Source organism: Chlorocebus sabaeus, chromosome X (genome assembly GCF_047675955.1).
Source record: "Chlorocebus sabaeus isolate Y175 chromosome X, mChlSab1.0.hap1, whole genome shotgun sequence".
NCBI classification, from domain to species: domain Eukaryota; kingdom Metazoa; phylum Chordata; class Mammalia; order Primates; family Cercopithecidae; genus Chlorocebus; species Chlorocebus sabaeus.
This window is the reverse complement of record NC_132933.1, coordinates 1,850,310-1,874,908: the sequence shown is the minus strand read 5'-3', so window position 1 is coordinate 1,874,908 and position 24,599 is coordinate 1,850,310. Positions and strand designations below refer to the sequence as shown.

At 49.5% G+C, this 24,599-nt stretch overlaps 1 protein-coding gene across 7 annotated transcripts in view; it reads right to left on the bottom strand.

Moving 5' to 3' along the window:
* Positions 1-696: 696 nt before the first annotated feature.
* The window catches only part of MECP2 (methyl-CpG binding protein 2), a 76,240-nt gene continuing 52,337 nt past the window's right edge, over positions 697-24,599 (bottom strand). For 5 of the 7 annotated variants that reach the window (XM_007993126.3, XM_037988837.2, XM_037988840.1 and 2 more), the window contains 2 exons: positions 11,112-11,462; positions 697-10,342 (listed from right to left, as the gene is read on the bottom strand). In XM_007993126.3, coding sequence (XP_007991317.1) covers positions 9,259-10,342; positions 11,112-11,462 — 1,435 coding nt within the window. In that variant the 3' untranslated portion in view covers positions 697-9,258. Of the gene's footprint in view, positions 10,343-11,111; positions 11,463-12,832; positions 12,925-13,969; positions 17,171-24,599 lie in introns of those variants that run through there. The other 2 variants (XM_073013319.1, XM_007993128.2) reach the window with 2 other exon arrangements.

Below are 24,599 nucleotides of genomic sequence, written 5' to 3'. Positions count from 1 at the left end.
CAAGGAAGTCTAAGTAACAAGGGGGCCCCCTTTGGGCAAACCCCTCAGCCTGCCCTTGTCTGGTCAGAGAACCAGGTTAACAGTCAGCAGAGGGCATGTGAGGGTCCTGGCCAGAATGAGACACAGGAGGAGCCACAGCCTGCAGGGGTGGGGGTGTCCAAAAGCACCACAGCACATCCAGACCTAGGGGGTGCCCCTACCATACGGGTCAGGAGCAGGGAGGTGGTGCTGCAGGCTGACTCATGCCAGGCCTTTCCTGTCACACGCTGAGCAGTGTGCCTGGAAAGCACTGGCTTGGAACAAGTTGAGGGGGCCGGCAAGGCCAGCATATGAAGGAAGCGTCCCTTGGCCTCTCGTGGCAGGCCTGAAGGCAGCTATCTGTGTCCAGGGACAGCCAGATCCAATGAGGAAACACAGCACCATGCTGTCATGTGAGCTGGAGGGGGACTTCTGTCTTATAATGAAAGCCCAGACCTTGAGTCACTTTCACAGAGAGATTTATCGAGAATGCTAACAGCACAGGATACAGTACTTCCCAACAAAAGGTGCAAACGCGTCACTTAGAAAGGCATGCTGAGTATTCTTTGCTTTCACATGTATTAAAAAACTTACAAAAATAAAATAAAACTGCGTGCTGCCCATCTTTTCCAATAGTAAAAGAACCTTATGAAAAAATCACTTGATTTTACAACAAAAGACACAAACGGACATTTTTATGTAAATTTATAAGGCAAACTCTTTATATAATAAATAGGTTACAGGGATTCAGTGTGGGGGGGGGTTTGAAACGTATACAGGTACATTCAGACAGGTTTACTGAAATGGTACAAATTTCCTTAATAAATTGCCTTTTGTTTTTAAATATATCAGTGCTTTCAGTCATTTGGCTATACACAAAGAACCTTTTTTCTGAACACTACAAAAAAGCAATCGATAATTTTTGTTTTTAAAACGACCTACTTATTTTCTAAAGTAATTGTCCCAAAACACAAAAACTGAAGGTGAATACGATGCAGGGCTTTTAGAGACATCTCCAGCTAAGTGTGTCCTGTCCTCTCCCCGTGCCCCAAGTGCACCTCTCCCAACCTCAGACGGGTTTCCAGGCTGGAGCCAGCTCCCTTCTGCACAGGGTGGCCTGTTACTGGCAATGCTGTCCACAGCTCTCGGCCTCTGAACTGGCACAGGGGAGTATGACTTCAACTCAGGAGGGGGCAGACACCCTGCCTGGCTCTTCCAGATGCTGCACCCCGCAATGGTCACTACAGTCAGCACTATCTCCGCCTCTCAGAGGAGGGAGGGGCTGTCAGGTGTTTTGTGAGCCCAAAACTATGTCTAATGAGGGTAATGGCTTTTCTAAGATGTTTTTGCCATGAAATGGGAAGGGGGTTTCTCACATCTAAATTTTGCTGGCGACTGGATGACAGCCAAGAGAGAGCAAGCCCCCTCCATGGTCATTTTATTGCCCTGGGAAGGGGAGGGTGGGGAATAGAGATGTCACAGTGTTGAGCCCTGGAGGATGGGGTGGGATGTGACAGAAGTGTCTTAAACAGTAATGCCCATGGGGCACACCTTGGAGAGAGAATGCCCACCGCCTGGCCTGTCCAGGAAGAGCTGCATCGGGGGGAGTGGCCAAATGCATCTGCCAACATTAGCCTGACCTGTGCCCACAGCAGAGCATCCCAGCCTCCTGCTTGGGTGGGCCCAGCCCCATTCTCTCCAGCTCTTCAGCTCTGCGCACACACATCCCCTCCTGGTTCCCCTCAAGGAAACATCAATCTTGTCTTTCCTTAAAAGTACGGAGTGTTGGTAAAAATCTCAGGGGGAGGGGAAGCAAAACAAGAATCCACTGGGCAGAACAAAACCTGGTTTTGCTGTGACTTGGAAAGTGGCAACACATCAGCTATTCGGCTTGCTGGCTTGGAGTGGGACTCCTGGGCTCCGCTGCTTTGGGTGGCTTCTGGCTGATCTGGGCAGGGGTCATCTGTGCAGCTCTCCCCTCTCATCTCAGTCAGCATCCCCCTCCCTCCGAATGCTTTTGTTTGTAAAGAAAAAGTGTCTAGAAATATTTGTCTCTGGAACAATTACTTTAAACATAGTTACAATACAGACTTCAGTTCAAACACAGAAGAGATTTACTTAGCAAAATTCCTTTCACCCACCAAAAATTACACAAATATAAGCCTCAACACCACAGTTAAGAGGACCAGTAGAGAGAACCTCATGTTTGGAACACAAAAGGAGAAATAAAAACCAAACCAAACCCAAACAGAAAAACCCCAGAAAGACAAGTAAAGGGCAAAGAAGGAAGGGGAAGGAGAGCAAACACAGCACACGTTACAGTGTCCAGATACACGGGAGCCCAGCACGGGCAAGGGCTCGGCACACATTGAGTAACAGTCCTGGTGATATTTGGTCATATATTCATCGACTACTGACTCTGGAGCGGCTGTTATTGATTGAAGCAGTGACAAATCAAACGGAAAGGAGGCCGTGGTAGCAAGGGAAGGAGCAGGCTTCAAGTTCTGCAAGCCTTTTGCACTCCACTGTCCAGCTCCCCAGAAACACTGAACCGGGTGGGCCCCGCTCCATCCGGGCAGGGCTAGAGGTCACCGGGTGAGGCTAACTCGGGCGTCGATTTCATGTCAGTCAGAAAACACGCACGTGGACGCACGCAGACACCCACCTGTTCATGGCCAAACATCAGCGGCAACGGCCTCCTCGCCGCCTCTGCCCCCATCCCAGGCTGGGTGGGGAGAGAGCATCGTGACCCACTGCTAACACTGAACACATGCCAGAGCAGGCCCCGGATGTGGGCCCAGAGGCTGCCCCAGCCCTGGTCCTCCGAGGGGCTCACGGATAGCCCGGCCACTGAAAGAGCCTATGGCTGTTTTTGTTTTGGATTCAGGCCTCAGAAGAAGCAATGACAGCAGGGAGGGAAGCTTTTGGCCCTGGTGATTATAATGCTCTCTGCTTTGGAAGAACAAGTTTCTGGATTTTTTTGGTGTTTCTAATTATTAAAAAAAGATGATCAAAAAGAACTGTTACAGCTAAACTCTCTAGCAGATATTGCTCATTAAGAATTACAAAAGCAAATGCAATTACTCATAGGATGGGGGAGAAGAAAGGGACATTTCTGGAGTCTTCACTACTTCCTGGATGGGACCCACTGGACTGATGAACATGACTCTGGAGTCCCTGGCATTCTCCCTGGTGCAGCTCACAGGTTCCGAGACAGGCCAGGCCTCCCGTCTCCACTCCAGCCCACAGGCTCGACAGAGTGGGAAGGATGAAACACACTCGGACCCTAGTGGCAGGGAGGCCTGCGAGGCTGACTCTCCACATGGGCTCACCGTGACCAGGTCACGGGAAGGGGATTGGGGGAGTCAGGCCACCCCAGTGGACTCCAGCTCCCAGAGGTGGAAGGGGACCGGGCTGTGCCGACTACATTCCGGACTTCAGCAGGTCAAGGGAGCGCTCCTGCACCCAGAACCTTGGGACCTCTTTCACAAGCATGGGAGCAACAAGAGTGCAAAACCTGGGTGCTGCCTGGAGCCTCCTTCACCTGGCACAGGAAAGCCCTTGAAAGAAGCGAGGAAAAGACCACGAATCTGCTTGGACAGAAGAAGTGACCAGCAGACAGATTTGTCGTTTTTTTTCTTTTTTTTCTTTTTTTATTTTCCCTTGTCCTATGCTATGGTTATCAGAAATATTGTAATTAAGCAACAGGTATAATTTTAACAGGTCTTTTTTTGTGTGTGGAGCCACAAGCAAAATGAGTTTATAATTGTGCAATATACAGATATATATATAAAAATTCAACTGCTTTGTGTGTCTAGTCAGTGCGTTAAATAAAAGGGACAGAAAAACTAAAAGCAAAACTAAAAAGCAAAACAAAAGCCCAGGATAGAGGAGACAAAGCAGGCCTATGCGCACAGTCTATGCATTACTGGATATAATCAGGGTCACCAGGAAGAACAGCTTTGCCACTTGACACACAAACACTGCAGGGAGAGGGGCTATCAGGGGGCAGGAGCCAAACCTCTTAGCCTTTTCACCTTATCTGCTCTCACTGCTGAGCAGGACCTGATTAACGGTAGGACAGAATGGGGGTTTTGGGGGCAAAGAGATTTCCAAATTCCCCAAATGTTCTTGAATTCAAAGGTTGGATTTCCTCCAGGGTCTGGATTCTGCCTGTGCAAAGTCGGGGCCCGGAGTGGTAGCGGGGAGTTGTGCTCCCTCCTTGCACTGCCCTCACACCTGCCTCCTTCTGCCTCCTGACAGGGCAGGCAGGGGGCCTTGAGGAGGCAGTGAGAGACCAGCTCAGGCGGCCTGCTGATCCAAGGCGAGCAGAGCAGGAGTGGGCAAGACAGACTGCCCCTCAGGCAGAAGTGCCTTCCTAGTTCCCTGGGTGTTTTCCCGACACATCAGCGCTGGGGCAGGCTCTGTCAAGATGAGAAGAGTGGGAAGTAGGGTGGTGTTGGGCCTTCCAGGTCACTGGTGAACGCTCCACCTTCCATACCAATCCCAAAAGACAGGGTCAGAAGCCATGTCCTCAGGTCGGCTACCTCCACAGATTCCCCTTGCCTGTAATGCTCACCAGGCATCTCAGGACAAGTGCTAAGTATTTTTAGAACAGCATTTTTGTAAAAGCTTGCTCTTATTCATTCAAAAACATCAATATGTAATTTTCCGCCAAATGTTTTCTAGGTTTTCCTTCTAGATTGTTGAGAACTGACTTCAGGGTTCAGCTTTTCCCCTCTAATATGTAATTTTAGACCCTGGGGAAGGCAGTATCCTAGTGATTTATAACAAGTAGACTATGCCTTTTCTAAAGATTGATACAATAGCTAAAAAAGAAAGACACCAAAATGGAGAGAATCAACAAATCATTTCGGAACAGCGAGAAGAGCAGGAAGACCTGGAGGGAAGGGTTCTGCCCCCAACTGGGCAGGTCCTCCAGACCTGCTCCATGGTAGGGGCTCTAGAAACAGCTCATTCCTAAAGTCTAGGACATAGGTCCTAGAATCTGCAGGTATGAACTTGAAACAGGAATCTATTTGGGGCAATGACACAGGCTAAAAATGGATGCCCAAAGGTCTTCTTCAAGAACTGGTACCTGTAACCTCCCCTGGCCCAGTCAGCCCAGAGAGCCTGACTGGAATGCTCTGGAAAAGGAGCTGTGGTTAGAGGGGGGATACAGAGTTCTAGTTGTCAGGCTCCACTTGGGCTAAACCAAATCCAGATGGTCCCGCCCAGGGGACTCCGCTCATATCCCTCTGCTCCCTCCTGGGCTTGAGCCGCTTATTGAGTGATTTAAAATTCAGAGGTTCTGTCAGCTAAAGAAACTCCTTTCTCCACCAAACTTGGCAGTTTGTGTCTGGTTATTACCCTCTTTCGCCATCACTGTCACAGCAATGAAAAGCTAGGCAGAGAAGCAGGTGACAATCTGGGGCTGCTCCCTATCCCAGGTGCACTGTTCATGCTTTGGGCCTGGAATGATGCCACCCAACAGAAGATTGTCTGCACCCGCGTCGGCACTCACGAGTAGCAGCTTCTGCCATCCAGCGAGCTGGATGCTGGGGCCCTTGGCTAGTTTGGCACTGATGGATTGGGGGATGTAGCGTTTCTGGGTGTCCCCTGTGCCTTTTGACATGGGAATACAGCATCAGCAGACGGGAGCTGTGCTAGCGCCTGGCTGTGACCAAGTATCTCCAGCTCACTGAGCTGTCAAGGCCGGCGATTCCACTGGCTATGACAAGCCCACCACCAGGCAGGGCTGGGAGGGGTAGACCTGGGGGGAGCTTGACGACCTACAGTATTGTCAGAGGAGGTAGTAACTAATAACTGGAACAAGGGTGGGGGAGACTGTGGATGTGACCTTAATGACCTAGCCCCACAGGTACTGGAAAGCTGTTGGTCTTCTTCTACTGTTCACAAATTCACTGAAAGAGGCCCCCATCTTCATAGTGTTCAAGTACAGACAAAATTGAGGCCACACCCCAAAACTGGGCCGGACACAGCTGGTGAGAATCCTGCAGCTTAAGGCTTTCCCTCCAACCAATCTCCTGTCAACCTGACCCCAAGGCAGGGGCAGCATGGGAGCTGCAGGGCCCCTGCCTGCCAGGGCAATAAACCGCCAAAGCTGTCTGCTGGCGACTGACTTGTGATGCCTTTGGGAAAGAAGAGGGAATGAGGAAGAAAGAGGGAAACAGAGAGAAAACCCTAAGGAGCCTCAGGCCCCACTGGCAGCTCTGGAATAAACTCAAAAGGAAAGAGGCTGGGGAACAAGGGAGCTGCAGGTGGGGCCCGAATGAAATAAAGTGACACTTGAAATGCTGTGTTCCCAACCACGACTGCCCAATTGGCCCTGAATGAACTGTCATGGGTGACAGGGGGGCCTGGTGGGCCACGCACTCCTCTTACCAGGACCAGATGACACCCAGGTGATGGGGAAGCAGCTCCGGACAGTGAGTGCAGAAGCCACATTTCATTTGACTAAGTATAATGCATAAAAACCCAACTGACCAAAATAAACATCTTCTCAGTGACAACCTGGTTGGATGCTGCGCTCTTGTGGATTAAGTGTCCTTTGGTGGTGCCAGGAGTACGAGGCCACTATGGGGGCAGGAGCCTTTTGTCCTTGGAGGAAGAGTTCTGGAGGACTCACCCTCTCCTCTGACTCCCCTTCCCTTCCTGGGGAAGAGTCAGAAGTGAAGCTGGGGGGCGGGGGTCAACAGCAGAGCAGGTGGAAGGGATCAGGGATCAGGGATTGGGCTGATGGGAGTTTGGTTGCAGGACTTGCTTTTACAGCATAAGAAAATGGATACATATATGCTAGAAAGTCCAACTATGAGACTCTACAAACAGAATGGGGCAAACTCCCTCACTTCTAACCATTCCAGAAGAGACAAACACGTTTTTTTCTTAAGCTACTGACTGCAACTGTCAACTATGGTTCCTGATCACTAGACTGGCAAAGGAAGAGTGCTAGACAGTTTCTATGATGTTTCACTCCTTCATGACTACACCGCAGTAAGGAAGCCAGGGACAATAACTGAAATACACAAGACAACACGCACTTGACAGTTCATGGCAGCAGCTCACGTGGGACATGCCTGTGGGTGTTTCTGGAAGCATAAGACTGCTGTCTCATTTGCTACTTTGATAAGGTACTTCTCAGTTGGACAGATTTAGATATAAGAGACATCTCTGTAAACACAGAAAAGGATATACCAATATGATGAAGATATGCAGCTAGATAAGGACTTCCTGAACAGAGGTTAAAAAGATGGGATCCCAAATGAAAACTGATCAATTAAAAACCCATAGCAGGCCCATGCCTTGAAGCCCCTACACCACAGCTATGGACCAGATAGTGAAATGTGTGGTATTCTGGTCCCACTGTCTGCATCGAGCAAAAGCAAAACATTTCCATTATAGAAGAACTCCAAGGGAAAAGGAGGAGCCGAGGAAGGGCTGGGGACCTAGGTGCCGGTCCCGGCTCGGGTCTCGGGAGTTCTACATCAGTACCGCTGCTGCCCTACGCTAGACTCTGGACTTCTGAGTGAGGTCAAGGTCGGGTGGCATGGAGCCCCTGTTGTGCCACTCAATGACTGGCAGGCCACAGGGGGCCTCTGTGCTTTCCTCAGCTACCAAATGGGGCCCAGCTCCTCCAGGCCACTTCTCTAGAATAGAAGGGTGAAAAGGCTCGTTGTTCAGGGTGGGAAATGCCTTTTGCTTTTTCTTGCCGAGGAAGAGGGGGCTACCTAGGAGAGCAAGACCTTGCTGCTCTCTTGCTCTTCACAGACAGGCCAGGTAGGACTCAGAAGAGCCCAAGGCCTCCTCAGGGCTCAAAACAGGGTGGGGCTGGTACTGGCAGCAGGAGGACAAAGGGCAGGCAGAGTTCTAGGGACTGGAGCCGACATGTGTGGTTGGGCACTGCGGCTGCCTGGAAGAGAAGGGATGAACTAGGAAGGAGGACAGAGGAAGGGAAAGAACTGAAAGAATGAAATGAACAAAAGGCAGAAATGGAAGCAGAGAAGAGAAACCAATCAGGAAGTCCTTATAAAATTGCAGCAAACACTTAGAGTTTCGGAGCTTCGTGGGAACCCTATGTGCTGAGCCCACTTTAAAACAAGCGCAGGTATATATACAAATCCAGGTAGTTCTCAACACCATCACATCTGGTGGCTTGAGGGACTACACGTCACCAATTCAAGCCAGTTTGCTCTCAGAGCATCTGTTTGTTTTGAAGTGGGAACATGAAGACTCAATAGTGCAAATAATTCTAAGCTGTCCCTAAAGGAGTAGAATTGGAAAGTAACTGGAAGAACATTTTCTTCTCCTCCCCCTTTGCCCCCTTCCCTGTCCACTAAATCCCTAACTACCAGTCACAGACTGCTCTGAGAGATTAGGAATCCCTCTCGCCCCGCTGTGTTCGGCCCGGCCTGACCCTGGGCCAGCCTGCCTGTGCCTTGTCCTACTGCCTCCATGGCCTCTCTAGCGCCACCCACTGGAGGACGTCCCTTGAGAATGGACCATGCCACCTCACCCTGGGCCATCCTCTCCTGTGATTCAGGCCAGTCTACACCCAGTAGTTCAAGGGACAACTCCCTCCTAGCCATGCCGGAACAGACAGGTGCCACTTTCCTGTCCTGTGAAGCATCCTTGCCAGTTTTGGATTGGGGCTGGGGTGGGGCCAGATTTGAGCCGCCACGGGTGGGATCGCACGGGCCATAGCCACTGGTCACATCCATCTCTAAAGAATCCAACTGTCTCTCCTGCCTCACACCTCCCTGTCCCAACGTGGTTGGGAGTGGGGGAGGTGGGGGGAGCTGGGGGAGTGGTAGATGGGGCACTGATGGCACCGAAAACGGGAGTGTCCTCTCAACTGCTCTGTCTCTAACGACCACATGGGGGAAAGGTCTGGGCGGGAGGGGAGGTGCCTAGTCAACAGCTTGTCTGGTCAGTAGTATCTGCAGCAAGCCTTGTTGAAGGAGCCTAGTTTAGAAAAGTGCAAAGCTACTTCTGGCCCTGGTTAGGTCTTCAACCTGACTGTGCTTGTCGGTAAGAAAAACATCCCCAATGCTCCAACTACTCCCACCCTGAAGCCACGAAACTCTAAGTTTACTGAAAGAAAAAAAAATATTTTTTATTTCAGTTAATCGGGAAGCTTTGTCAGAGCCCTACCCATAAGGAGAAGAGACAACAGCTGCCTTTATTCTTGTTGGTTTGCTTTGCAATCCGCTCTGTGTAAAGTCAGCTAACTCTCTCGGTCACGGGCGTCCGGCTGTCCACAGGCTCCTCTCTGTTTGGCCTTGGCATGGAGGATGAAACAATGTCTTTGCGCTCTCCCTCCCCTCGGTGTTTGTACTTTTCTGCGGCCGTGGCGGCGGTGGCGACCGCGGGCTGAGTCTTAGCTGGCTCCTTGGGGCAGCCGTCGCTCTCCAGTGAGCCTCCTCTGGGCATCTTCTCCTCTTTGCAGACGCTGCTGCTCAAGTCCTGGGGCTCAGGGGGGCTGGTGGGGTCCTCGGAGCTCTCGGGCTCGGGTGGAGGTGGGGGCAGGGGTGGGAGCAGCGGCACGGGGGCCTTTGGGGACTCTGAGTGGTGGTGATGGTGGTGGTGCTCCTTCTTGGGGGGTGAGGAGGCGCTGCTGCTGCGCCCCTTGGGGCTGCTCTCCTTGCTTTTCCGCCCAGGGCTCTTACAGGTCTTCAGTCCCTTCCCGCTCTTCTCACCGAGGGTGGACACCAGCAGGGGCTTCACCACTTCCTTGACCTCGATGCTGACTGTCTCCCGGGTCTTGCGCTTCTTGATGGGGAGTACGGTCTCCTGCACAGATCGGATAGAAGACTCCTTCACGGCTTTCTTTTTGGCCTCGGCAGCAGCGGCTGCCACCACACTCCCCGGCTTTCGGCCCCGTTTCTTGGGAATGGCCTGAGGGTCGGCCTCAGCTTTTCGCTTCCTGCCAGGGCGTTTGATCACCATGACCTGGGTGGATGTGGTGGCCCCACCCCCCTCAGCCTTGCCCCCTGGCGAAGTCTGAAAAGGCATCTTGACAAGGAGCTTCCCAGGACTTTTCTCCAGGACCCTTTTCACCTGCACACCCTCTGACGTGGCCGCCTTGGGTCTCGTGGTGCCGCTCCCTTTGGGGCGTCCCCGGCCTCTGCCAGTTCCTGGAGCTTTGGGAGATTTGGGCTTCTTAGGTGGTTTCTGCTCTCGCCGGGAGGGGCTCCCTCTCCCAGTTACCGTGAAGTCAAAATCATTAGGGTCCAGGGATGTGTCGCCTACCTTTTCGAAGTACGCAATCAACTCCACTTTAGAGCGAAAGGCTTTTCCCTGGGGACTGTGGGGACAAATGGAAAGACACAAGAAACAATGAGAGGCTCTCCATGGCAATGTCAGAGATAGGGCAGAGCAGATGCTGGTGACAACACTCTGATAAACGTTACTATTGAACAAGAGTTACACTGCCTGGCTGCCCCTGAGGACCTGTCACCAAAGCCACTCACTCGTCTGCCTGCCGCTGACCCCCCCAGGCCTCTCCAAAGTCCAGCAACCAAAGAGTCAGGCCTGGTACAGAAGGGCTGTTGGACTGAGGCCCATTCTGCTGGTTGGTGCCTGGGCCTGAGTCACCACCTAGAACATACCCAATTTTGAACTCAGGTATGGTGGTCAGTCTCTCCAGGAATCAAGTTTCAACAAGATAATCCTTTGCTCACCCTTCTCAGGGTTATGGAATTAAATGAGGCTGTCTGCAAATGTCATCTGAAAACTGCTAACCTTTTTGGGATCATTTAAGGGGCAGAACTGAAACATGCTTCTTCACTCCTCTGAACCCCTGGCTCTGCAAGTTCCTCTGCTTCCGCAGCGATTCCATCTCCAGATAAGGACTCGAGGTATGGAGAGGATAGAGGACCTGCTACCTTAAGAACTTCCCACTCAGGGCAGCGACCTCTTTACACGGTCATTTCAAGCATACCTGATCTCAGTGTTTATTGTTTATGTTCCCCCCGCCCCCACCCTGGGGTTAGACATATACATTTTCCTGCTCCATGAGGGATCCCTGTCCCTGCCCTCCCTGCCCTGTAGAGGCAGGAGTTGCTCTTACTTACTTGATCAAATACACATCATACTTCCCAGCAGAGCGGCCAGATTTCCTTTGCTTAAGCTTCCGTGTCCAGCCTTCAGGCAGGGTGGGGTCATCATACATGGGTCCCCGGTCACGGATGATGGAGCGCCGCTGTTTGGGGGAGGCAGAAGCTTCCGGCACAGCCGGGGCAGACCCCGACCCTTCTGATGTCTCCGCTTTGCCTGCCTCTGCGGGCTCAGCAGAGTGGTGGGCTGACGGCTGCACTGGCTCATGCTTGCCCTCTTTGTCTTCTTTCTTATCTTTCTTCACCTTTTTAAACTTGAGGGGTTTGTCCTTGAGGCCCTGGAGATCCTGGTCTTCTGACTTTTCTTCCCTGAAGTGTTAAACAAGTATGTAAGTATCACAGAGAACATGCCAGTCTGCAGAACAAGTGGGCAGAGGCAGGCTTGGATCCCCACCACATGCAACGCCCCACGCCATCACACACTCAGATCTTGATGTCCTTCCCCAGGACAACAGAACCTTGGGCCAAGTTGGGACCCAAATATTTCTTTAGGAATTTGGGCTACGGGTGGTGCTGGCCGGTGTGCCTGACCTGCACTGTGGCCACCTGCAAGTCTCCTAGCACTGCAGGAGAATCAGAGCCCTTTACTCTGAGCGGAAACATCGTGGCTCCTGAGCATACCGCCCCAGCATGAGTCGAACCTCAAGGGCCTCTGGGCTCGATGGCTGACAAGAGGCCTTTGACTGCTGGAAACGGAGTCAAATGGGGGAGGGGGTCTCCTTTGTGAAAGCCAGGGCTTGGGTGTCTTTTCAGTTTTCTAGAATGAATGCTCAATGAGGCACACAGTACAGTGTCATGGAAAGCACACACAGGTTTGGAGCCAGCCAACCTGCACTCAAATCCTTTGCCGCTTTCCAAACATGAACCCAGCAAATGACCTCAGCATTCTGTGCTTCAGTTTCCTTATCTTGACAACAGGTAACCCCATCTAGACATCCTTACTGTGAGCATCACAGGAAAAAAGGCACAATGGCACTATATAAATATCAGCTAACTCAGGCCACAGGAAACTGCCGCCTAGGTTTCTGGAGTGGTAAGAGAAGAGGTCCCAGGTGCAGTGAGCCTTTAACACAAAATGTTCCTTGATGAGGAATGGCCTCGGCCACAGCAGACGCGGCGAGAAGAGCAAGGAAAAAGGTGTGGTCCAGGCAGAGCCATATGTCCCCTTCCTGCTGGTGCAGAAGAGCACCCTACCTATTCTAGTGTGGGAGGCTTCCCCATTCTTTTCTGGTGACAGAAGCAGCTCCTTCTCTACACATCACTTTGGCCTGGTGGGGTCTCATCAGAAATGGCCACCATGAGGCCCCACGCCCCAGGATCAGTGTCTGGCCATGATGCTCTAGTAATCTGTCTAGTATGCCACTGTGAGACCTCCTAGGACTCCAGAGTCTCAGCAACAACAGGGGCAGCTTGGAAAGCAGCAGCAGCCACCTGCGAGTCCCTTCGTTAGCAGTTCATTCTGGAAAAGAGCATGACTACTCCTGCCCTCCGTGTTCTCAGCCCCACAACTCGCCTGTCCCATGTGGTTCACATCAGTGCTGGTCACTGCCTTGTGGCTGGTCTACCCCAAGAGACTTCTCCTCTTGTCTACACTGCACAGACTGTGCAATGAGGGCACCATGGCACTCACTGGCAAGCATCCTTGGGAAACCAGGACTCAAATGATGTAGGGAAGTTACCAAAGGCGGTTAGTGCTGGGACTCGGAAGCTACAAGGATGTCTCTCTCCAGAACCATCAGGTCAGGTGTAGGGAGGCAAGAGATGTTCCAATCTAGTGACAAGATCTTAGAGTGAGGGAATGTCTTGTCCCCACTATGAATCACCCCTGAGTTCCTCCCTATCCTGTATCTTCCACCAGCAGTTTAGGGCCCAGAGTGTGGCTGCCAGAGTCACCTAGAGCCATTGCATACACAGAGGCATCCTACAACCCAGAGGGCAGTCTTTCTTGCTGTAAAATGGGGTCCCTATTCTGTCCCGGCACAGAGCTCGCTTTTCTTTTCTTTTTGAGATGGAGTCTCGCCCTGTCACCCAGGCTGGAGTGCAATGGTGCAATCTCAGCTCATCACAACCTCCACCTGCTGGGTTCAAGTTATTCTCCTGCCTCAGCCTCCTGAGTAGCTGGGATTACAGGTGCGCACTACCACGCTGGGCTAATTTTTGTATGTTTAGTAGAGACAGGGTTTCACCATGTTGGACAGGCTGGTCTCGAACTCCTGACCTCAGGTGATCGACCCGCCTCAGCCTCCCAAAGTGCTGGGATTACAGACGTGAGCCACCACGCCCAGCCAGAGCTTGCTTTTCAAGTCTCTGAGTCTTATGGCTCTCAATGGGAAATGATGAAGAACGCTGGGAAGCTACGTGTGGCCTGTGGCCCACCCAAGATCAGCCTTTGAGAATGGACCCCTAGGCAGCTCCCCATAAAGGAGGGAGAGAAGGGGAGCCACCAGCAGAGTGGGCCAAGAAAGCAGATAGATGGGAATCGCTACTTCTACACAATCCATCATGGTGCTGCCTAATGCCAGGGCTGCTCCCTGGAACTTGGACGGTCCTGATGTCAGAGAAAAACAGTGAATAATGGGAAAGATCTGGCTTCTTCAAAACTCTCATGTACATTTCCCAAATACCTTAATCACCATGAGGTCAAACTATAAACCTAAACATGACCTCAGGAATGCCTTCTAGAAATCTATATAGACACCTCCAGAAATCTCAAAGAATATATGCATGACGTTATTTGCCACAGCATTATTTTTACTAGTCAAAGGCTTCCAATACCTCAGATCCCTATCACCAGGACACTTGTTAAATAAACTTACGGTGCACCCACACACTGGAGTACTGTGCAGCTCCAAAGGGACTAAACAAGAGCTCTAAGAACTGCGATGGAGTGACTTCCAGGATCCACTGTGAAGCAAAAGGAGCAAAGTGCAAACATATCTACTGCATGTTACCTAGGTAAGAAAGAAGGGCGGGGTATTAAGGAAGGACACACCATGAACTAATGAAATTGATTCCCTGCATGGGGTAGGGGGAACAAGGTGAAGGTACAGGCACAGGAGTGAGACCTAGCTGAACATGCCTCAGTGTAATTCTGACTTCTGAATCATGTAAATATTACCTAAAATAAAATTCAAACTAAAAGTAACAAAACCTTATTACACTTAATGCAAATAGAAACAAATGAGTTTGGGCCAGGCATGGTGGCTTCAGCCTACAATCCCAGCACTTTGGGAGGCTGAGGTGGGAGGATTACTTGAGCCCAGGAGTCTGAGGCTGCAGTGAGCCATGACTACTACATCACTGCACGCCAGCCTGAGCAACAGAGCGAGACCCCATCTCTCTCTCTCTCTCTTTTTTTTTTGAGGCAGTCTTGCTAGAGTGCAATGGCAGGCGTGATCTTGGCTCACTGCAACCTCTGACTCCCGAGTTCAAGTGATCCTCCTGCCTCAGCTTCCCGAGTAGCTGGGATTATGGGTGCCTGCCACCATGCCCGGCTAATTTTTGTATTTTTAGCAGAGATGGGGTTTCACCATGCTGGCCAGGCTGGTCTTGAACTCCCAACCTCAGACGATCCACCCACCTTGGCTTCCCAAAGTGCTGGGATTACAGGCATGAGCCACCATGCCTGGCTGAGACCCTGTCTCTTAAAAAAAAAACAAAAAAACAGATTTAATTCTACACCAAGCTGACAATATACCACAGAGAAAAGATTCATTTCAAATAACTTTTGACTACAGTGCTCTGAAAACCTGTAGTGGGACATATTCTAAGGCCAACAATAACACTCCAGGGGCAGTAAACACACTGGATTGGCTCCCAGGAGAGATATGTGATTCTGCTTCTGGGGCATCTTGTGCCAGAAAGCCTGGGGAGTGCAAGAGAAAAACAGGGAGGGCCCGTGAGAGGCCTCTAGCAGTGGTCCAGGTGTGGTCCAGGGTGGGGGCAGTTGAGGATTTGGGGCTGGTCTAGGTGGTGAAGCAACAGAGCTCGCTGGTGGATTAGTGTGGGGGTGAGGGGCAGGGGTGAGTCAGGGACCACCTGTCCAAAGCCTGGGGAGATGGTGGTCCCACTGACTGGGAAGGAAAAGACTGAGGGGCCAGCCGGGCACGGGGGCTCCCGCCTGTAATCCCAGCACTTTAGGAGGCTGAGGCAGGTGGATCACTTGAGGTCTGGAGTTCAAGCCCAACCTGGCCAACATGGTGAAACCCTGTCTCTACTAAAAATACAAAAATGAGCCAGGCCTGGTGGCAGGTGCCTGTAGTCCCAGCTATGCGGAAGGCTGAGGGAGGAGAATCACCTGAACCCAGGAGGCAGAGGTCACAGTGAACTGAGATCGCGCCACTGCACTCCAGCCTAGACAACAGAGTGAGACTCCGTCTGAAAAAAGGCAAAACAAAACAAAAAAAAACCACTGGAGCGGCAGGGGAGCAACACCCACAGCGAGTTATACCATCAAGGAGAGAAAACAATTCTTCAGCTATTCACTATAAAGGGAGGAAACCCAGCTGTGATCAGATTCAGAGTTGGGCCTGAATGAACTGTTTGCTTGGGGGTTTTAAAGGCTTTTTATTGTGGTAAAATATACAAAACGGGTCGGGTGTAGTGGCTTACACTTGTAATCCCAGCACTTTGGGAGGCGAGGCAGGTGGATCGCTTGAGCTCAGGAGTTTGAGACCAGCCTGGGCAACATAGCAAAACCCTGTCTCTACAAAAAACAAAAACAAAAAACAAAAAACCCACAAAAATTAGCTGGGCGTGGTGGTGTGTGCCTGTAATCCTAGCTACTTGGGAGGCTGAGGCAGGAGGATCGCTTGAGCCTAGGAAGTTGAGGCTGCAGTGAGCTGCTGATCATGCCACTGCACTCCAGCCTGGGCGAATTAACCAGACACATATAGACACATATATATGTCTCAACTCTCTCTATGTGTGTGTGTGTGTGTGTGTGTGTGTGTGTGTGTATACGTGTGTATATATATATATACACAAAACAAAGTTTACCTTTTTAACTATTTCTAAGTGTACAATGAATGAACTTTTTTTTTTTTTGAGATGGAGTCTTGTTCTGTCACCCATGCTGGAGTGCAGTGGCGCAATCTCGGCTTACTGCATGCAGACTCTGCCTCCGGGGTTCAAGTGATTCTCCTGCCTCAGCCTCCTGAATAGCTAAGATTACAGATGCGCGCCACCACGTCCAGCTAGTTTTTGTATTTTTAGTAAAGACAAGGTTTCGCCATGTTGGCCAGGCTGGGCTCAAGCTCCTCAGGTGATCTGCCTGCCTCGGCCTCCCAAAGTGTTGGGATTACAGGTGTGAGCCACCATGCCCGGCCCTAAATGAACTTTTAATAGCACTGAAGATGGGAAATAAAGGGTCTTTAACTCTACTGTAATATTCTAGTTCTTTCTAACTGAAATTACCTGAAGCAAATATATTCTGTGGAAAGGCACATGGGTGTTAATTTGCTGGCTGCTACTTTTATAATTAAAGACAAATTTCAAAAAACCCACAAAGCCGCCTGGATTCTGCCGGGTGTGGAGTGCAGGCAAAAATGATTAAAAACGTGGATGGAGCTGGAGTCCATCGTCTTCAGTGACACAGCTCAGACACAGAAAGTCAAATACTGTATGTTCTCACTTAGAAGCAGGAGCTGAATAGCATGTGCACATGGACAGAGTGAGGAATGGCAGACACTGGAGACTGGGAAATGGGAAAGGTGGGAGGTGGTGAGGGATGAGAAATTACTTAATGGGTACAATGTCCACTATTCAGGTGATGGCTACACTGAAAGCCCAGACTTCACCACTACACAATATGCAACAAAACTGCATTTGTATCCCTTAAATTTAACAAATAAAAAACAATGATAGAAAACAGGCACTCCAGATGAGTTTACCCTAGCCCAGAGGGCCTGCCCAGTCCCAGGGTGACCTGGGCATTTGCACATCCTCACTGGGCCTTCACTGCAGGACCCAAGGGAGGGAGGCTGGGCTAGGGTACCAGGTGACTCCCCAAGGCTGTCCCCCAGGGAGTTTATGGTGTTTGCTGAAACAGAAACTTTTTCAAAGAAACCTGCCAGGCATGGTGGCTCATGCCTATAATCTCAGCACTTTGGGAGGCCGAGGTAGGCGGATCACCTGAGATCAGGAGTTCAAGACCCACCTGGCCAACATGGTGAAACCCCATCTCTATTAAAAATACAAAAATTAGCTGGGCATGGTGGTGCACGCCTGTAATCCCAGCTACTCGGGAGGCTGACGCAGGAGAATCATTTGAACCCAGGAGGCAGAGGTTGCAGTGAGCTGAAATCACGCCACTGCACTCCAGCCTGGGTGACAGAGTGAGACTCCATCTCAAAAACAAACAAACAAACAAACAAAAAACAAAAAACAAAAAACCATACACCACTCTTCATCCTCCCTCTAATCAGAACCCCGCACCCACACAATTTTGATTACCAGGAGAACTAAATATCTAGTTCACAAGTTTATATATTTTAGAGTTGAAGTATCCTCAGAAAAACCACCTATTCAACTCTTGAGTGTTACAGATGGAAAAAAGGAAGTTCAACTAGACAGAGGAACTTGTCTGAGATCACCGTGAGTCACAAACACACGTCTGTTCACCAACTGCCTTGGCTCTGAGGTAGATCCTGCAGCATCCTTCCACCTCCAAGAGCTCACAGTTTGGAAGGGAGGACAAATAGGTAACAACAACATAGTTCCAGTTTCCCTTCCCCCTGAAGAAAGCTTGTTCCAGGCACAGTGGAAGCACAGGGGTGTGGATAATGAATCAGGAGTGGGTGGGCTGTCAGGGCTTATGAATTCCACAGGTGGGATGGAGGGCTCAGGGCATGCCAGGCCAGATGGGCAGAGGTGGCACTATCAACATGGTTATAGCTCCTACCCTATCACCAGTGTGACACCCCTCCCTAGAGGAAAAAGTGACCAATGATGCCCACCCTGTGTCACCAGAAGCTCTGGGCCTAACCCTGTCGCCCCCTCCCACCTTTTCATTTGGAGAACTTTCATCTTTCAGGTTCAGTTAAGATGGCACTTCTAGACAGGGCGCAGTGGCTTATGCCTGTAATCCCAACACTTTAGGAGGCCGAGGTGGGCAGATCACTTGAGGCCAGGAGTTCAAGACCAGCCTGGCCAACATGGCAAAACTTCACCTCTACTACAAGTACAAAACATTTGCTGGGCATGGTGGTGTGCGCCTGTGGTCCCAGCTACTCGGGGACTGAGGCATGAGAATCGCTTGAACCTGGGAGGCAGAGGCTGCAGTGAGCTGAGATCACGCCACTGCACTCCAGACCAGGCAATAGAACACGATTCCATTTCCAAAAAAAAAAAAAAAAAAAAAGGCACTTCTGAGACACCTTCCCTGCTCCTGCGTCTCCTGCCTCCCTCCCTGCTCTGTAAGCCAGGGCACCCAAGCCCTCAGTGTACTTAGAACACCCCACTGTGCATGCCAACCCCCATCTCTCGGCTCAATGCATAATGCCAGGCACAGGTGCAACCCTCACTCAACACATGCTGGATGAATAACCACAACACGGATGCAGCGCTCCACATGCTTCTTCTGATGGCTGGAGACCTTCGACCATAAGCTTCTAGCAAGGAGAGGCTAGCTCAGTGCTGAAAATAAGGTGGGCTCTGAAGTGGTGGATAAACAAATGATGAGTTTGGGAAGTATCAGTAGTCCGCTGGACACTGGTGGCTTGGAGATGGCAGAAGATGAGGTGGAGGAAGTCACTGAGGAGGGCCTCAGTGCCCCAGGGACAGTAGCATGGAGGATGGTTACACCAGGAGGATGGATTGACTTCCAGCCATGTGGTGGTCAGGTATGTAGACACCTCTTCTGCTGAAACAACTACAACTGCCGAACTGAGTATCTTACAGAAGCTGCTAAAGAAGCCACCCACAAGCTGACAAGGAAGGAAGGAATACACAGGCTGAAGAGCAAAGGAAAGCATGGGGCCCTTTTCTATGGAGAAATCTGGCAGGCACCACCTTAACAAATGACCAAACTGAGCTCAGGCCCCTCAGTGCTGCTGAGATGAACCAGCATCACGAGTGGGAGACTGAAGCTTACCATGAGGAGACAGCAGGAAGAGTCCAGAGAGGGCATGCCATGCAACCACGGCCTGGACTCCTCAAGACGATGAGAGAAAACAAGGGGATGGGGGAACATTTCTGATAAAGGAGACTGAAGGGATGACACAATGGAATACAACACACGGTCCTAGACTCTGCATTCCAGGTTCAAAGGCTCTAAAAAAAGGCATTTATGGCGTATGTGGAAAAATGTTAAGGTTCTGTGTTAGCTCATTGCTAAACTTCCTGAGCGTCTTAACTGTACTGTCTGCTCTGAGGAAAGGCATGCTTAAACATTTAGGAGTGAAACAGCACGAGGACTATGACTAACTCTCAAGTGATCAATGGGCTGGGGGACACACAGTGCCAATATGGTAACATGTTTAAAAGGAGGGAGATGACATCAATATAATCAGAAGCTGTGCCAACTGACAGTAATATTTTGAAGCAGTCGCAGGCAAGCTTTTAACAATTAAAGAGAATGCCTTCATATTACACAAAGACATTAAGAAAAAAAGCTGGAGGCTGGGCACAGAGGCTCATGCCTATAATCCCAGCACTTTGGGAGGCTGAGGTGGGTGGATCACGAGGTCAGTTCGAGGCCATCTTGACCAACATGGTGAAACCCCATCTCTACTAAAAATAAAAAATTACCCAGGCGTGGTGGCGTGCACAAAGGGACCATGGCGGGGCTGGTGGCAATGCCAACAGACCTCAGTGTACTGTGGGGTTCTTTCAGCCAGAACTGTTCATGATTTCATCAGTGAGCTCCAGTTACCACACAACCCAAGTTTGGAGTGATCCACCCCACCCCAGGTTTTCCTGCACAAAATCATGTTTTTATTGTGTGATTTACAGAACACAAGATTTTTTCTAAGAATGCACACATCACACGTTGAAGCAGAAAGGCCTTTACAAAATCTTAAATAACTACAAAATACGAAGTAAGGCTCTTAAGAAATAAAATACTCAGTGATTTTGCTGCTAGAATGCAAACATTAGATCAAATCCTTTGTTTGATCTAGCAAAGGAAAATTAGAGTTGCAGGAATCTTGTTTTCAGGCCAAACCATGACATCCCGAGGGGTCTGATGGCAGGAACTGCCTGCACTTTCCTCATGAATGTGACTGCAGTGATCTTGTGAGAAAGGTCTGGAAGGCCCTGCACATTACAGGCATGCAAGCAACAGCTGGCAGGTGTGACCAGCCAGGCAACTGCAGTTGAGGAAAGACTACTCAATCCCTGAGATTTTCAGAATTTACAAAAAGGCAAAAAAAAGCCAGGTGAACAAGGCAGATGAAAGGTATTTCTCACTTGAACTGGAATCCAGGCCCCTCTCTGTCCCCTGGAGTGAGCTCCAAAGAAAATTCCAGAGCCCCAGCAATATCCCAACCTTTCATAAATTCACTCGTGCTCTCCACTTTCTGGAGACAGCATTTCTCAGCATCTTTCGCTTCCACTTGAGGCAGTTAACCTAAGGGCAGGGTGGTGGCTAAGGCTCCAGGTGAACGGTCTGGGACCAGAGGAAATAATTAGCCCTGCCTTGTACTGGCTGCTTCCATCCTAAAGTGTCATCCAGATGGTGCTTCCAATTCTTTCTACTTCCAGTATTAGGTGCAGAATTGCGGAATCAAGGAGGCTTCTCTGCATGAATCAATAAAGGCTACAGCACTTTGAGACACAAGCTTCAGCCCTTTAAAAATGTGACAAATCAAAGTGGCACAGGCAGAGTGTCTCAGTGGTCTCCAGGGAGCAAGACAGAATGAGGTTCAGCTTGAAGGCTACAATGGTAGAGACTGAGGTTCAGCTGCCCTGCTCTGAATTCACCGTCCATTTCTTAATCCTCCAGTTTTGAGAAGATGCGAGAAACCACTTATGTTTTGCAAAGCTTAAATAAAAGGCAGTTCTTGCCAACCAAAAGCAGAACCCTTCCCAAATGCAGGCAACCATACGGCAAATCTCATCTTTACAGATGTGTAAAATGAAAACCTAAACACAAGCCCACCATATACAGGTTAAAAAATTCCTGCTGTGGAGAGCAGTTTCTCAAATGTTAAACATGGAGTTACCATATGACCCAGCAATTTTACTCCTAGCCATACACTCAAAAAACCAAAACTAGGCCAGGCGTGGTGGCTCACGTCTGTAATCCCAGCACTTTGAGAGGCTGAGGTAGGGCAGCCTGGCCGATATGGTGAAACCACGTCTCTACTAAAAATACAAAAAAAAAAAAAATTAGCCGGGCATGGTGGTTGAGTGCCTGTAGTTCCAGCTACTCAGGAGGCTGAGGCAGGAGAACTGCTTGAACCTGGGAGGTGGAAGTTGCAGTGAGCAGAGATCGCGCCACTGTAATCCAGCTGGGTGACAAGTGAGACCTTGTCTCAAAAAAACAAAACGAACAAACAAAAAAAACCAAAACCAGTAACCAAACAGATATCCGTACACCAATGTTCATGGCCGCACAGTTTACAATAGCCAAATGGTAGGGGCAACCCAAATATACATTCTCAAGGGATGGATGGATAATCAAAACCTCATTATCTATAGGATGTAGTATTATTCAGCCTCAAAAAGGAAAGAAATTCTGACTCATGCTACAGTGCAGATGAACCTTGAGGACATTATGCTCAGTGAAAGAGGCCAGACACAAAAGGCCACATAGTGCATAATTCCATTTATAGGAAATGTCCAGAATAGGGAAATCCATAGAGACAGGAAGTGGATTAGTTGTTGCCAGGGGCTGCGGGTAATAACAGGTGACTGCTACTGTGTCTGGGGTTTCTTTTGGGTGTTGAAAATGTTCTGGAATGACACAGAGGCAATGGTTGCACAACTCTGTGAATGTACTAAAAGTCACTGAATCGCACACTTTATTTTTAAACAGTTTTTTCTGTGAGCCTATGAATTATATTGAAGAATGAATTGTACATTTTAAATGAGTAAATTTCATGGTATGAGAATATCTAAATTAAAAAAAAAACAACATTAAAACAGCAGCTGACCACCAATTACTCTAAATCATAAAGATACGTTTTGTGATGCCTGGCCAGTGCTCAGAGCCCACACAGCTGTCTCAGAGCAAGTGTATCTGGCTGTGGCACAGAGCCCCAGTAGATAGATGGGCTGTCCATCTGAGGAAGAGGCCAATGTGGGGACCTATAGTGATACATACCAGACTGGACCAATCCAACCTGAATGTGAAACTCTGAAGCCCAGGACACAGTAACCATGACAATCAGAAAGGAATTTAGTTCAAGAAGTTTAATGAGTAGGCATTTAGCCAAGTGGAAGGCTGTTGGCTATTCCGAGGGCATTTGATCATTTTTTTAAAAATCATGGTAAAATACACATAACATAAAATTTACCATTAATAGCATTTAGTACATTCATAATGTCATGCAAACATCACCACTATCTACTTCCAGAACATTTTCATAACTTCCAAAGACAATCCTTTACTCATTAAGCAGTTGCTCCCCACTCCCACTCCTCTCAGCCCCTGGTAACCACTAATCTATTTGTCTCCACAAATCTGCCTATTGACGACACTTCATATAAGTGGAATAATAGCCCTCCCCCGGAAAGCCTGTCTTTTAGAAAATGATTTTCATTTAAAAAGGCTTTTTTTTTTTTTTCCCCCTGCTTAGCACAGTGGCTCATACCTGTAATCTTAGGAAGGCAGAGGCAGAGGCAGAAGGACTGCTTGGGCTCAGGAGTTCAAGATCTGCCTGGGCAACACAGTGAGACCCCGTTACTCACAAAGAGGAGGAAAAAAGACCAAAAAAAAAAAAAAAAAAAAAAATCCCAAAACAAAACAATAAAAAAGGTTTTTTAGGGAGACAGGGTCTCGCTATGCTGCCCAGGCTGGGCTCAAGCGATCCTCCTGCCTCAGGCTCTCAAGTAGCTGGAACTACAGATGCGCCACCATGCCCAACTTAGAAGCATGCATTTTTTCAGATTTCACCATTCCCTGGTAACTTCTCCAATGATTTCCCCTCACATCTTTGCCTCTATATTCTAGCAGGGTTCTCACGCTGATCCTACACACAGTGGTTAGAGATTCACCAGGCCAAACTCACCTCCAATTCCAAGTACCTAGTCCTTAAGGTCCAAGTGGCCTGTTTCCATAGACACTGACACTGTGCATGACTTTTCTGTCCTCAGCGACATGTTCCCACAGCTGCTGGTTTTCCCCATTTCTTGTTAATAATGTTTTTTTTTCTTACCTTTGCATACTTCATGTAAACAAGTTTCACAGACTTTTAACAAAGTGTTGGCTGCTTTTATTGAAGAAGAGAAAATCTGCCAAAATAAATTTTCATCATGAAGGCAACACATTTTAGGGAACAAAAAAGGGCAGAAAAGAGATCTCTTTTACTAGATAACTCTGCTTAAGGACTGGCTCATTTGATCCAAACATCTCATCAGTAACATGGAGTGAGTGCCCTTGTTTTCGTCATCTTGTGTCTCACTAGTGTAGGTCAGTCCGCATCAGCCTGCCTGATGTACTTGGTTCGTAATGCTGACATCTGAGCCCCCGTGTTTATTTCACCTTGATTCTACTGAAACGACCAACGAAATGCAAAACAGGAGGAAACATCTCCATCAATGCCTTCAGAGGAACTGCTGTAGAATGTGGTGCGGCTGAGATTCATGTGAGAGAAGCAGCGCTCACATGATTCCACCACAGTTAAACACATGGGCAAAGGAGGACCTGCTGGGAGGTATGAGGATTCCGTAGCAGAGCCAGAGAAAATCTGCAAGACCAGAGAAACTGGGCCTAAGAGCCAGACTGGCAGAAGTGCAGTTTGCCGGTGGCAAATAGAAGGACCTGAACCACCAGTGCCCTAGGTGGAGAGGTCAGTGACAGGCTGGCCAGGTTTTCCTGGGCACTGCTGGGAAAGAGAGAGACACTGATATAGAGGAGATTCTACTTGTCTCAAGAATCTGCCAGCAGCACCCTGGGTCCCCACCCTGATTCCAGCTGCCAAAGGGGAAGCAGCAGGGACTGAAGCTCCATCCCATGGAGCTCCATCCCATGATCGGGACTGGGGATCAAACAAGTATCAACAAATTAGTAACTGTCCTGTGTACAAATACAAATTAGGTGGAAACCATAATGATTGAACACCAGTCATTCCAGTCAAGATCCCAACTGGAGGCCGGGCACGGTGGGTCACACCTGTAATCCCAGCACTTTGGGAGGCTGAGGCGGGCAGATCATGAGGTCAAGAGTTCGAGACCAGCCTGACCAACATAGTGAAACCCCGTCTCTACTAAAACTACAAAAAAATTTTAGCCACTACAGGTGGTGGGCGCCTGTAGTCCCAGTTACTTGGGAGGCTGAGGCAG